We start from the raw sequence: 15,494 nt of genomic DNA on the forward strand, positions 1-15,494 counted from the left end.
AACAGATATTAAATTTGCTCCAATTAGGCCACGGCCTACACTCTGTTTCTAGCATTGACCCTGGGCTTCAACACCACCAGTTGCTGCTCGGAAGTGCTGTCTGCACAGTCAACAGTTGCTCCTCTGTTATTGTGGTTCAGTAATGCCAGCTGCTCCCCTGCTGTGTGTGCGGCAAAGTCTCCTGCTCCCTCCACACTAAGACTACAACAGATATTAAACTTGCTTCAATTAGGCCTCGACCTACACTCTGTTTCTAGCATTGACCCTGGGCTCCAACACTGCCAGTTGCTGCTCGGAAGTGCCGTCTGCACAGTCAACACTTGCTGCCGTGTTATTGGTGTTCAGTAACATCAGCTGATCCCCTGCTGTGTATCCGGCAATTTCTCCTACTCCCTCCACACTCACACTACTACAGATATTAAAGAGATCTAATGACCAAATGTCCAAATATCATAACTGGCACTTCTAAATGCATGTTAATCCAAATTCGGTCTGACCTGACAAAACAGCCGAAACAAAGCGATCGAGAGTAGAAAAATTCATTAAATTAAAGCTTTATTATGAACAACTTATATCATATGCATGAATGCCCAAGCACCCTAACAAGATGGGAAGCTGAATAATTTACATCAAGCAAAGTAGTCCGTAATGCAGAGTAGCTAATACGTATCCCTTGAATCCGTCCTGTATATCCTCCGTTGCTGCAGCATACATAAAGTACAAATATAGACAATAGATAAAGGCGATAGCTACCTGTGACACAGCGTCCCACCTCACTGGTGTTCATAGGCACACTGGGGCTCAGAAGAGAAGGGGGATTTGGATTTTGGAGCGGAGAATTTGCTAAATTTCTTTTGGTGGGTCGAAGAGATATTTCACCTTCCAGAGCTTTTGTGCTAGCAGTAACATGGAAGCCCCTGTATTTCTGTTAACAGATGACAGATCTGAGTGAGGACTTGCTTATTTGTGGATTGAGTTGAAGCTTTTATTGTGAACATTTTCATAGCATTTATAATCACATCCCTGTGTGGCCTATTTATAATAAAAAAAAAAAAAAAAAAAAAGTTCCTCGCATCATGTTCTCATACACTTTATGCAGTATTAGCCCTCTGTGTCTGTACTGCTACATACTTAGGCAGGTAACTGGTTCATGCAGCTTTACATGAACACCTGAGACTTACACTATAGCTGGTCCGAATAACTAAAGCAATTGTTACCATCCACCTCTTGTGTCTCCCCTTTTCCCCATAGTTTGTAAGCTTGCGAGCAGGGCCCTCACTCCTCCTGGTATCTGTTTTGAACTGTATTTCTGTTATGCTGTAATGTCTATTGTCTGTACAAGTCCCCTCTATAATTTGTAAAGCGCTGCGGAATATGTTGGCGCTATATAAATAAAATTATTATTTTATTTATTATTATTATCACATTTATCACATGGATCCATTCACTATAATGAGGCAGCAGAGTTAGTCTGGACTCTGTCTGGCCTCTGTTCAGCGGTGTTCTTTTCAGAAGTGCACAAAACTGTGGCTAATGGCACTTTTATGCAATCCTAAAAAGATGGACACCAACGGATCACAGGTCTTATGGTGCCCACAGTGCCTCCATCTACCTCATTATAGGGAATCTTCCACAGGGCGTTCTGGCTGAATCACGTATTTCTGAGATGTACACAGAAACCCCGCTGTAATGAAAAAATCAACAGCATGTGAAGAACTGGTTTTATTTATTTTTTGTGCTGTTCCTTATGAGGTATAAGTGATTAGGCGACTTTATTCATCGGGTCGGTGAGAATACAGCGATACTCTCCTTGAATAAGCCACGGTGGCGAAACATACATTGGAGCTGGAGTCCCTGGGAGCCACAGATCACCTATACACTGGTACTTATATTTTCTATATACCACTTATGCACTTTACTCAGTCTTGATAGACTGTCTATTAGATCTGCACTTCATGTGGATATTTTTTTGGAGGCTATTTATTTAGTTAGGTATCTCTTGTACATATTATGGGATCTGTGCCCTTTATGATGTATTTATTATTAATGTTTGTACTATGATATATACTGTGATGTTTGCTGTCAGTTTCTCCTTGTTTTTAATAATTATATTTAATAAAATGATTTTAAAGTATCTGATGTTTTGATTTAATATTCACTTTCGAGTAGGTTTTTAGATTTATATCAGATTTTTATATTTGGTTGCTGTCGCACCATATTTTGAGAACTATAATTTCTCCATATTTCAGCCGACAGTCATTCTATTGCTTGTTTTTTGCGGGACGACCAGATGTTTTTTATTGGTACCATTTTCAGGCACATGACATTTTTTGATCGCTTTCTATTCTGATTTTTGAGAGACAGAATGAACAAAAACCAGCAATTCAGGAATTGCTTTTCGTTTTTTTTTCATACCATTCTGTGTGTGGTAAAATTGCTAAGACAGTTTTATTCTTCAGGTCAGTACGATTACAACGATACACAATTTATATAATTAATAATTTTATGTTTTCGCGCTTTTACACAATAGAAACTATTTTATAGAAAAAGTAATTATTTTTGCATCGCTTTATTCTGAGAGTTACAACTTTTATTTTTCTGCTGATGGAGCTGTGTGATTGCTTGTTTTTGGGACAAGATGACATTTTCAGCTGTACCATATTTAGTTACATTCGTCTTTTTGATTGCGTTTTATTGCACTTTTAGTTCGGCGGTACGATGATAAAGCATTGTTTTCTGCCGTGTTTTTTTTTAATGGTGTTCACTGAAGGGGTTAACTAGCGGGACAGTTTTATAGAGCGGGACATTATGCACACGGCAACGCCAAATATGTGTACTTTTATTGTTTATTTTTTTATTTACATAAATAAATGTTTTCATTGGAAAAATATTTGTTTCCTTTTTTTGTTTGGGGATATAAAAAATATATATATATATTTTTACACTTTTAAAATATTTTTTTTACATTGTCCAAGTATGGTACATTATGGTATAACATCAGATCTCTGATCTGATGTTCTGCAAAGCATCTGCACTGCAGGGCATGAGACCAGGATCTGACAAGCAGTGAAAAAGGTGTCTCCGGCACTGATATGCCACCTTCACTGTAGGACCCCGCTGCCATATAGCGGCTGGGGTCTCCATGGAGACCATCATGATGATGCGAAAGCATCGCATTGTCCTGATGGAAGCGCGCAGGTATGGGGCACTACTGACAGCGGCATCAGAGAGGTTAAATGCCCACGATTGGTGCTAGCGAAAAACGAAAAGCTGCGGTCATGAAGGGGTTAAGAATATCCATCCACGCTCCACAGGTATCCATCTTTATAGGCTGCAGAGAGGAACTTCCAGGAGCCCATACATTCTAGGCCCAACTACACACACACACATAGACGCATTCGGACTCAACGCCAGTCTCTCTTCTCTTAATTCCTGACTCCCACGGAATACAGTGGCTATGATGATATCATAGTCACATGACTGGTCACAAAATCACGATGTCACCAAAGGGTCTGAAGTCCCACAGAGCACAAGACCTGTGGTGAAATCACGGACACATGACCAGTCACCTGATCATGATGTCACCAAAGGTCCAGAATTCTTGGACAGTACAAGACCTGTGGTGACATCATAGACACATAAGGCTACTTTCACACTAGCGTCGGGCTAGTTACGGGCTAGCGTCGGTAACCTCAGCCCGACGCACTGCGACGGGCCGAGGTTACCGACGCTAGCGTTGTTTGTGCCGCACAACGGGTGCAGCGGATGCAGATTTTCATCGCATCCGCTGCCCCATTGTGAGGTGCGGGGAGGTGGGGGAGGAGTTACATGTAGCGTTTTTTGATCCCGACGGTCCGCCAAAGCACGACGCATCCGTCGCACGACGGATGCGACGTGTGGCAATCCGTCGCAATGCGTCGTCAATACAAGTCTATGGGGAAAAAACGCATCCTGCAAGCACTTTTGCAGGATGCGTTTTTTCTGCAAAATGACGCATTGTGACGGATTGCAGTTAATGCTAGTGTGAAAGTAGTCTCACCAGGATTTTTCTGCAGTGGATTTGATAAATGTGCAGGGCAAAAACGCTGAGTTTTTGCTGCAGATTTATTGCGGATTTACCGCATTTTTTGTGCGGATTTCACTGCGGTTTTACAAATGTGATTTTCTATTATGGAGCAGGTGTAAAACTGCTGCAGAATCCGCGCAAAAAGAAGTGACATGCTGCGGAATGTAAACCGCTGCGTTTCCACGTGTTTTTTTCCGCAGCATGTGCACAGCATTTTTTGTTTCCCATAGGTTTACATTGTAATGTAAACTCATGGAAAACGCTGCGGATCCGCAGCAAAATCCGCATCATGTGCACATAGCCTAAGTCCCTGCTGCAATTCCTTTCAGATACATTCCCTCATTATACATTACATTCATCAGTCGTAGTTACATACTTATTATGTAGTACTTTTTATCCATCTTTGAACATAAGAACATTTCTGGTTGAAAACCTTTGTATACATAAACAATATTGAAGATAATTTGCTAAATTCTGAATATAATAAATAATTTCTGCTTTGTTGAAGACCTCACAACGACGAACGAGCAGCAAGTGCCGGAGGCTGAAACACTGGGAGGAAAAAATCTATGAATTGATTGTTATTGCAGTAAACTGAGAGATTTTAATAACACTTCTTAGTGATTTTTTTATTAACTCATTACCATCCCACTGACATTATGTTTCTCTGATAGGCAAAAATTATTCTTGGACAATTTTGAATCCTGTGATCCAAAATTGGTGAAACAAAATCCAATCCCCCTGACGAAGGACACGGTCCGAAACGCGCGTCGGGGTGCTCTGTACCTGGAGGACTGGACTGTTCTAGGAGGAGGTAATTATCTATTACTTTGTATGGAACTCTGCTTGTGGCTCTTTTGTCTGGGGCTCACGTTGCACTATCTACGTCCGCCATTGATCTGATATATATGCACATGCACTTTACATTTGTTTACCGGCCCCATAACTTTGTTTGCATACAATTGGCTGTGCCCCTTATTACTTTTTACACAAATATATATATATACTGTATGGACTGTGTATTTCACAGCGGTTTCTAGGTGTTAGTTTATTTTTATATATATTTTTTCTCGTGGCTGGCATTTTCATATATATATATGTACATTTTATCTTGCACTGCTCACCCTTTTTTTTTTTTTGGTTTTATTATTTTTCTATAAATATATTTTTATATTTTTTTATTTAATTATTTGATCTACATAGTTCATTTTATTGAGTAATTATTGCTCAGTTGTCCACTTAATTGGTTGCACATTCATATTTTCACTTTTTTCACATCATTCATTCTTATACATCTTTTATATATATACAGCATTTGTCCACTTTTTTTGTAATTCATACTTCTTTATATATATTTTCTGCAGACATATAATCTTTATATATTTTTGCGGTAGCCCATATAAACCTTTGCAGTGTATTTCCATCTCCAGCCATTTTTTGGCATTTTTCCCTCCTTATACGTCCATATTTTATTGCTAATTTTTGCTAATATATATTTGTATAATTGTTCCTCCAGTTACAGGCACATATTGTTGTTACCATTTATTGCCCATTACATTATTTTAATAAAGGCATTTTACTATATTATACTTTGGTCTTTATATTTTTTATTATCTTATATTTATATATATATATATATATATATATATATATATATATACATTTTTATATTTGTATTTTGTCCATCTATACATTTCTATATATTGGTACTGTTTTCCATGCATAGGGTTTTATGTTATATTAATCTACCGAATGGTCTGCCATTCACCCGTTAAGTAGTGGTCCCCTCCATTTTCTCCACGGATTTTACCTGGACACATATATAAGTTATTGGGCTTATTCAACGTATTTTGCTTATTGATTGTCCGCTACTTCTTTCTACTTTCCTATTACTCTGAGGATATCTTGGAGAAGACGTCTGGTGTTCAAATTCCCATTTCTTACTGAAAGTTTTGAATTCTTCCGACGTAAACTGTGCCGCATTGTCAGAGAAAACGATATCTGGAATGCCATACCTGGCAAAATGGGCCTTGAGTTTTTTAATCACTGTTCTCGCCCTTGTGTCCTGCACCAAATCAACCTCCCAGAAGTTAGAGAAATAGTCCACTGTAATCAGGTATTCTTTGTCATTCCATGTGAACAAGTCTGTTCCTATTTTTGACCAAGGCCTATGTGGAATTTCATGAGGTTGCAATGTCTCCTTTGGTTGCTTATCATTGCAGGATGCACATATTTCACATTGTGCTATGTAATTTTTTATGTGGTCATTCATTCCTGGCCAATAAACTGATGCTCGTGCACGACGTAGGCATCCTTCCATGCCTAAGTGAGAAGAGTGCAATGTCTTCAATATGCCTCTTCTGAGAACTTCAGGTATAACAGCCCTGTCTCCTTTAAAGATGATTCCTTGCTGCACTGACAATTCATCTCTCATGTGGAAGAATGGTGAGACTTCCCTCGGAGCATGCTGCTTGTATTTTGGCCAGCCCTGCAAGATGACAGTCTTTAAACTCTGGAGACTTTTATCCTTCTCTGTAAAAGTCTGAATTTGCTTGACCTTTACTTTTGACACTGCAAGATAGTTACACATATTGATGGTTTCAATGTCTTCCTCCTCATCATTTGTGATAGGAAGGTAAGCTCTGCTTAGCGTATCTGCAATCAGTAAGTCTCTTCCTGGACAGTACCCGATGTCAACATCATATTTCTGAAGTCGCAACAGCATGCGCTGTAGTCTCTTTGGGGCATTTAGTAATGGTTTCTTTGTAATGCTCTCCAATGGTTTGTGATCCGACTGCACTGTTACCCGTCGGCCATAGGTGTACTGGTGAAACTTCTCCATCCCAAATACCACAGCCAGTAGTTCCTTCTCAATCTGCGCATATCCCTGCTCTGTTGTTGTAAGGGCTCTGCTTGCAAATGTAATTGGCTGTTTGTTCTGCATTAATGTGGCTCCAAGGCCTTTTTCCGAAGCATCACATTGTACGGTGGTACAATGTGATGCTTCGGAAAAAGGCCTTGGAGCCACTTCTCGATCTGGATCGAAATACTTTAGGGTTGCTGTATCTGCAATGGCATTCTTTACTGCTCGGAAAGCAGTCTCCTGGCTTTCTGTCCATTCCCAGCGCACATCTTTGTGGGTTAGCTGTCTCAGTGGCTCACACATGTCTGACAGATGTCTGCAAAATTTTGAGAGATAATTCACCATGCCCAAAAATCGTTGTACTCCAGAAACATCAGTAGGGGTAGGCAAATCTTGTATTGCTCTCACCTTTTCAGGATCCACTTTGACCCCAGTTGAAGTCAGTCGATGACCAATATAGGCCACTTCTGTCATTTTCAATTTGAATTTGTCCAAATTCAGCTTTATGTTTTTTTCTCTGCATCTGTCCAAAAATTGTATCATCTTCTGATCGTGATCCTTGATTGCAGATTCCATATTTTCACCTTCTCCCACTACTAGGATATCATCCGCTATTGTCTTCACTCCAGTAAGTCCTTCCAAAGCCTGCATCAATTTCTGCTGGAATATCTCTGGAGCAGGTTTTAGTCCCATGGGCATTTTCAGCCATTTAAAGCGTCCAAATGGTGAAGAAAATGTTGTCAATAAACTTGAATCTTCAGTCAGGGCCACATGCCAGAATCCATTTTTTACATCACATACAGAAAATATTTTAGCCTTTGATAAATCTGGTAGAACATCATCTAATGTTGGCATTGGGTAATGATTTCGTTTCAGCGCCTTGTTGAGTGGCTTAGGATCAATACATATTCTTAACTTGCCCGATGGTTTCTGCACTATGACCAAACTGCTGATCCAATCTGTGCTCTTATGGACTGGTGCTATCATGCCTCTTCTCTGTAGATCTTGCAGTTCTACTTTCAGCGGTTGCATTAAAGCTACAGGCACTCTTCTTGTAGGTAATCTGGTGGGCTGCACTGTGTTGTCAATTTCTAGCCTATATTTACCTTCAAAGCATCCATCACCTTCAAATACATCAGCATACTCTGCTTTTATTTTCTGCATGTCCAAGTTGTGCTCTGCATTTAGTTTTGGATTTTGTATATCCTGGGCAACTTCAACAGACATAATGTTCTGAGACTGTACTTTTATTAAGTCCATTGCCTGAACTGCTTTTACTCCCAGTAATTGTACATGGTTACCACCCCGTAACACGGTAAATTCAACTCTATAACTCTTTCTGTTACATGGGTTTCGTATTTTTAGCTTACATGTCCCCATTGGTTTCAGAACACTTTTGTTGTACATCACCAGTACCTTGTCAGTTGGCTCAATAGAAACCTGTTTGTTTAGCAGATCAAATGAAATTACATTGCAGCTTGCTCCACAATCCAGCTGAAATCTAATGGGCTTCTCATCCAACAAGAATGTTGCATACAGCTGCTTGGCATCCTTCACTACTGACTGCCCGACTACATTGACTTTCTCTGTTGTAGACTGCATTTGTAGCCATGTAATGTCCTCTGCACTGTCAGTGTCTGGTGTCACAGTGTGGAGCTGTCTATACTGTTTGCCTCTTCCTTGCCTGCAGACAGCAGAGGAATGATTCTTCTTGCCACATGACCTGCAGGTTTCCCCATATGCTGGACACTTGGTTTTGTCTCTCTCATGTCTTTTCCCACAATACTTGCAGTGGACAGCGTTTATAGGGTAGTCTGGTCCTGTCTTTCCTTACATAGATACTGCATGTACCTTGTCATCATCATTCTCACTGGTGCCTGCCATCATCTTCAGGCTGTGCTTTGTGAGCTCAGCAGCCCTGCAGATTTGCATACATTTCTCTAAAGTCATGCCTTCCTCTCTCAGTAATCTTTCTTTGAGATGACTGTCCTTTATGCCACACACCATTCTGTCCTTTATTAGACTGTCCCTGATCTCTCCAAAGCCACATGTTTCTGCAAGTCTCCTCAGCTCTGTCAGATATCTGTCCTCATTTTCACCATCCTCCTGATGTCTTGTGAAAAACTTAGGCTACGTTCACATTAGCGTCAACGCACGACAACGCATGCGTCATGCGCCCCTATCTTTATCATTGGGGACGCATGCGTTGCGTTGTTGTGCGTTTTCGGTAAAACGCACGACGCATGCGTCGTTTCACCGCACCTGGGTGGCGTCGGAGACGCTACCATGTTGCATTTTTCTAGCGTCCAAAAAACGCACGCGTCGCACTTGCGTCGCTCGTGCGTCGTCAATGCGTTCAATTTCCCATTGAAACCTATTGACAACGCACTTGCGTCGCGGGTGTGCGTCGTGCGTGCGTTGTGCGACGCATGCGTCGTTAGATAAAATGAAACAAAAAAGTGTCTAGACAGGGTCTAGACAGTGCAAACAGTGAGAAAAACATCCCCCATATATAAAGAAAATGTTGGATTGTTTGTCACTTCTGCTGCAGGCTACACAACAGACTAGACACACTACTACAATACTGTCTTTTCATCCGCTATCCAGAGATGTAAGTATGATTCTGTGCATTTTCTACATGTTTTTTAAAATTATTTTTGCAAGTTGTGTATTATATTCTGCACTGTGGTTAAAGATATTGTGGTATTTTTAGTCTGGTTGTGATGTATGGCGTTGTATAGGATGGCGTTTCATTGTCTGCGGCCTTGATTATTGTTCTTTCCAGGATAGATTTTTCTTTTCCATTTTTTGGTTTGGTGGTGTTTTTTGTATTCAGTTGTGATGTTTTATTCTTGCGTTATATGATGGCGTTTAATAGTCTCCGGCCCTGTCGGTTTTATTTTTTAAATTATGGTAGTATAGAATGATTCTGCGCCCTGTTATTACATTTATTAATTTTTTATTGCAAGTTGTGTATTATGTTCAGCACTGTGGTTGTGTAAAGACATTGTTGTATGTTTCTGGTTGTGATGTATGGCGTTGTATGGCCTTTTATTGTCTCCGGCCCTGTCGGTTTTATTGTAAAGTATGGTGTTTTATTAATGTTTCTGCCCTTAATTTTTGGGGGTTGTTAATTTTTTCCTTTCAAAAATCTATTGTGTTTTTTGGGTTGCTCCATGCATACTGTACTTTTTAAAAAAAAAAAAAACTCTTTTGGGATTACTACATAGGGTCTGTTGTAGATTAGTTTTCTTATCTTTAGGCTTTTGTACTCTGGCATTGGGCATTGGGTTGTCTCTGCCATTGTTTCTTTAATTTAATCAATGTGGCCGTGTTGTTTGCTTAGCGTTAGTTCAGTTGCAGTGCAATGTTCTTTGTGGTTTGAATGAATAATTTTTTTTTTTTTATATATATTGCTGGATTGTGCATAGGAGCATAGGATCAATGTTATTTTGTTCTTTATTTCAGAATTGCATTAGTCATGGCCAGCGGCAGCGATTCAAGCAACACCCCACCGCTGAGGAGTCCGGTGAGTACATGATCTACTATTGCTTACTATATTCGCTGTCATTTGTAGATGGGTCACTCAACTTTTTGGTAAACTATTTTGCAGGCTTCTTCAAGTGAGGAGGAGGACCAGGAGGAACAGAGGGAGCAGGAACAGGGACCAAGGGGCCAAGCTGTGGTTGCAGGACGGAGAGTAAGTTTTTCTTTCAAACCTATTCATTTTATTTCTGTAATTTTTTTGTTTTTGCGGGTATGGGGGGTGGTGGGAGGGGGTGGTGGTGTTTGTGGTAGGTGGTGTTGGAGGAGGTAGGGACAATTATTTTTTTCTTGCAAACATTAATATTTTCCATTTATTCTAGGTTTCACAACGGGCCCTGGATGAACCATTGGATATTGACATGATGGTGGCATCCATTGAAGCACGGGGCCCGTTGTGGGACAGCCGTGACCTCCGGCACGCGGACCAGGGCATATTGCGGCGTCTGTGGTTAGAGGTGGCACAATCGCTGTGGGATGGCTTCGACAGCGCTTCCCCCAAGGCCAAAGCTAGTTTCCGTAAGTATTTCCAAAATGCTGCTGTGACCCATCATGCCAGGATTACACAACCGTCTGTGATGTCTTCTATTGGGATTGCACACGGTTGCGTAATCGTTTTCAATATATTATCTAAAACCTTTTTTATTTTTTATCCTTATACACAGTTAAACAATTGAGGACCAGATGGCGCTCCATGAAGGACCGCTTCAGGAGGGGCCTGAAAATGGAGGGACAGACCCGTAGTGGTGCTGCCGCTTCAAGGACCTCGGTGTACAAGTACAACCGTATACTGCAGTTCCTGCGACCGGTCCTTGAAAGCAGAGAGTAAGTATAGTACCTATGCACACACCTAGTTTTTACAACATGCATATTCACATACTACATTCCAGCCACGTAGCTTATTGCCCAGCCATTTATTTTGGCAAGTACAAAGTATAGAAATGAAGAAAAAAAGGCAAGTTCACCGAGGCGTGAAACATAAAAAATACATACTTTTATCCTCTTCAATCAGCAGCAGAGGATGAAACATCAGCACAATACAATAGACACTATCTACGCGTTTCAGGAGACAGGGAACATCAGACCTGAAACGCGTAGATAGTGTTTTTATTGTATTGTGCAGATGTTTCATCCTCTGCTTCTGATTGAAGTGAATAAAGTATTTTGTTTTTACTTTTCACGCCTCGTTGACCTCGAATTTTTTATTCATTTCTGGTCTTCTCACACTTGACACAGCGGCTCCCTTCTGGGATTACTACAATGGTGAGCTTGACTTACTAGCAATTTCCCTGAAATCTGAAGTATACAGAACACAGAAAGATAGTAGATTGGCCATGCCCAGCCAATATTTCATAGTGGAGTAGTATAGTGGCTATCCAGGTGTATCCCAGATTTTTTATACACAAAAAAGTAAAATATAATAGATACGGCATACATTCCACTGCAAAGCAGGTTATGTTCCCATGGTTGCTCAGCTCGCAGGACCTGTGATGACGTCTCGGTCACATGACCGTGACGTCATGGCAGTTCCAACGTAAGCATAATTGTCTGGCGTTACAAACCGCAACCATGGGTGACTATTTTGAATAAATAAATGAATTTTTTTTTAATATTGATGGTGCATATGCAGTGTCAATATTAAAAATAGGTTAATATTAATGGCGGCAATGGATACCTGGCGGTAAAGTTTATTAATGACGCATGTGAAATGTGATATTTAGTATACTAATGGTTTCCTTATGTTTTCACAGAACACACAGCAGCACCCGCGAGACTGTTCGACCCTCTGGAGCGGTCCTTTGTGAAGCGCCATCTGAACTGTCGCAGCCATCCCACAGCGAGAGCAGGTCTGCACCACCACAATCTGGCGAACCGGCAGCCGGTCCATCAGATGTTCCCCTGGCCGAGGCCTCTGTCGCTCCTTCCTTCGGGTCTTCCCGACAGCGTCAGCGGGCCTCGGACAGGGCGGTCATACCCGAATTTTTACATTTGAGCACCGTATTTCAGAATGGTTTCAAGGCGCTGTGCGATAAAATGTCCAATATCGAACGGCGTCTTGAAAACATCGAAACGGATCTCTCGAGGCCGGCCAAACATTTTTTTAATGCCATTCACAACGGCATGGTTGAACATCTTACGCCGGAACTCCAGATTTCGGTCATGCAGGGCTGCAACAATGTATATGTCACTGCTCTGCAGCAGGCTCGGGTCATGCAGTCGGCGACAAATGTGCCCGCAGTACCATCGCTGGCTGCCATGACTCCGACTCCTGCTGCAGAGCACCACGACAGAGCTCCGTGTGCCGAGGGCCACCGCCACCGCCACCGCCACCACAGAACAGAGCCCCAAAGTTCAGAGCATGACAGGCCTTCAAGGGCACACAGACGGGAGGCCGACCCACACCCAGAGGGAGAGAGGAGGAAGAAAAAGAAGAAGACGACGACGACAAGCACTACGACCTTGGCTATGGCTGCTCCCCAAACTACCACCAGAACACAGCCTGGGTCGACCCGGAGCACACCAAGTACCCAGGCTGGGTCTACACAGAGTACACCCAGTACCCAGCCTGGGTCTACAAGGAGTACACCATCTACACAGCCTGGGTCGACCCGGAGCCGGAGTAGCCAGCTAAGGACACTGGTCGTCCCTCCTCCTCCCTCACCTCCTGCTTTGGCAGTCTCGCCACCATCAACTGGCTGGATTGATGTCGGCATCCCGTCTAGTGTGATAGAGTATGCTGCTTCCTCCCCCTCGTCCTCCTCCTCGTTCTCCTCAACACCCCCAAAAAGTGGGGGATATCAATCCCCTTTAATAGCAGATGTAGATACCCCCTAATTACATTTTCCCATTTTTTTTTGTGTCCCTAAATAAAAATGTTATTTTTTTTTAAAAAAATGTGTTTTTATTGTCTCAAATAAAGTTTGCACCAAATCACACCTTGCGCCGTATACACAAATCTTGTCTTTGTAACACCTGATGTGCAATGTCTGACAATATGTTATCAATTTTTTTTTTCATTGTTTTATAGGGCTGTCGCTCAGTGTACTATCAGATGTTACAAACACAAACAGCATTGCTCAATATGTCAAGTTTAAAATGTACCATCACACAACGATTTCAGTATAGATAAAGTTGGTTTTTGTGTTACCAACGTTATCTTTTCTGAAATCGTAAAACGATTGAGCACCTGCTGTGAGATTTTTGGTGTCAGCGAATGATTTGGAATTTTTTGGGGTAACTGATCACACGCTGTCATTGTTGGATCGGTGAGTTAGACACCGATCCAGCGATGTCTTTGTTTTAAACAAGGGAATATTGGGTTAGTAGCGCAGTGTTTTAAACACTCAAATAAAAAGTGAACAATACCCCACAAATATAAAAAGGTGTCAACCACGTCCCTCGCCGTCATCTTTCCGCACTGACACTGTGATTCCCGCCCGTAAAGCTGAGCACACCGTTGACTTAATAATAAACGCTGTGCTGTGCTTTAGGGCTGGCACAGTACGGGAAGCTGACGGCGATGGACGTGTCACACACCGGAATATAATATTTTTTTGTATTTTTTAACATTACATTTACAATGGTAAACATCGTGAGTGCGGCCATGCGCTTCATAACATTACCCAGATTACACGGGACTTGCTCTTTTTTGGTCGCTGGAGAGCTGTCTGTGTGACAGCTCTCCAGCAACCAGCGACAACTAAACAACGATCTTGGTCCAGTCGTATCACTGGTCGGTATCGTTGGATAATAGTTTTATTAATGTACCTTAAGAATATTGGTCAGGTGAGGTGGAAGCAATGTTCCCAGTGTCGCCACTATTTGACTCTGGACGTATTCTAGCATCCTGAGTACAATAGTGTTAACTCTGTAGAGTTTTGCAAACATGATCGTCTCCCTCCTTGTCAAGCCAGGTTCCATATGAAAATAGTCTGCAGGATTAAAAATGGTTGACAAGGTGGGAGCCGATCATGTTATACGTTCAAAACTATGGTACACACGGCTGAAAAATTTATTTGTTTTGTCACAGTCCATTTGGGTACTGGTGCTCACATAAATTTTGTGGGACACACATTACTTTCACTAAAAATGGATTTTACAATTCTATTACTATGGAAAAACATATGGGAGATTTTTTTTGTGAAAACGGAAAGGCACAAGAACTTTATTTCAAAACACAACGCATTAGAAAATCAGGGGACATAACAATAACCAAACATAGGATGGTTAAATGACATGGACTCCACAGTGTTTACATGACATCATAATAACAAGATGAATTAAACCATTTGATCTTGCCATGAAACACGCCCAACATCAGAAACAAAGTATGCAGCAAATTGGTCCCTCATATGAGCAATCTCCACAGTTGTCCGCAGAGGATGATCTTGATAATCAGGCAATGGATTTGGTATGGGTTCATCGAGTTCCATGTTGACTCTCTCTTTATCAATAATAAAATTGTGGAGAACCACACACGCCTTCACCACCTCATCCACTGTCTCAATTTTCAAATTTATGGCGGATCCTAAGATACGCCATTTGGAGACCAGGATGCCAAAGGCGCACTCAACAGTTCTTCTGGCCCTGGACAGTCTATAATTAAAAATAGTTTTGGTGCGGTCCAACCCCCGACTGGAGTACGGTTTAAGTAGGTTGCCACTCATTTGAAAAGCCTCATCCCCAACCGCAACAAATGGCAGGGCCGGGCCTTCGGTGTTGGGAAGAGGTCGTGGCTGGGGGAAATTAAAATTGTTCTCGTATAATCTTCGGCCCATGTCTGACTCCTTAAATGTCCGTGAATCATTTGCACGGCCAAACGCTCCAATGTCCACAGCGAGAAACCTGCAGTCCGCACCTGCAATTGCCATGAGCACGGTGGAAAAGTATTTTTTATAATTAAAAAAAAGAGATCCACTTCTTGAAGGCTTGGTAATCCTAATGTGCTTCCCATCCATGGCTCCTATACAGTTAGGGAAAGAACACACTTGTTCGAATTTTTGGGCGTTGGCCTGCCATATT

General features: G+C 41.6%; 1 protein-coding gene across 2 annotated transcripts; it reads left to right on the forward strand.

The window, feature by feature from the left end:
- Positions 1–4,761: 4,761 nt before the first annotated feature.
- LOC138642058 (uncharacterized) lies at positions 4,762–13,330 on the forward strand. 2 transcript variants are annotated; one of them, XM_069729959.1, is made up of 6 exons: positions 4,762–4,880; positions 10,398–10,458; positions 10,543–10,629; positions 10,796–10,991; positions 11,138–11,297; positions 12,224–13,330. In XM_069729959.1, the coding sequence occupies exons 2-6, from the start codon at positions 10,411–10,413 to the stop codon at positions 13,305–13,307; spliced, it is 1,575 nt and encodes a 524-aa protein (XP_069586060.1). In that variant the 5' UTR covers positions 4,762–4,880; positions 10,398–10,410; the 3' UTR covers positions 13,308–13,330. The 2 variants fall into 2 exon arrangements, with proteins under 2 accessions (XP_069586060.1, XP_069586071.1); XM_069729970.1 differs by lacking the exon at positions 4,762–4,880 and having other exon boundaries at positions 10,382–10,458.
- The last annotated feature ends 2,164 nt before the right edge of the window (positions 13,331–15,494 follow it).

The sequence above is a fragment of the Ranitomeya imitator genome, chromosome 1, assembly GCF_032444005.1.
Source record: "Ranitomeya imitator isolate aRanImi1 chromosome 1, aRanImi1.pri, whole genome shotgun sequence".
In the NCBI taxonomy this organism is placed as follows: domain Eukaryota; kingdom Metazoa; phylum Chordata; class Amphibia; order Anura; family Dendrobatidae; genus Ranitomeya; species Ranitomeya imitator.

Coding starts and splice junctions, on each gene's coding strand:
- LOC138642058 (XM_069729959.1), top strand. CDS start 10,411: ATGGCCAGCGGCAGCGATTCAAGCAACACCCCACCGCTGAGGAGTCCG. Junction 10,459..10,542: donor CCCCACCGCTGAGGAGTCCG/GTGAGTACATGA, acceptor ACTATTTTGCAG/GCTTCTTCAAGTGAGGAGGA. Junction 10,630..10,795: donor CTGTGGTTGCAGGACGGAGA/GTAAGTTTTTCT, acceptor CATTTATTCTAG/GTTTCACAACGGGCCCTGGA.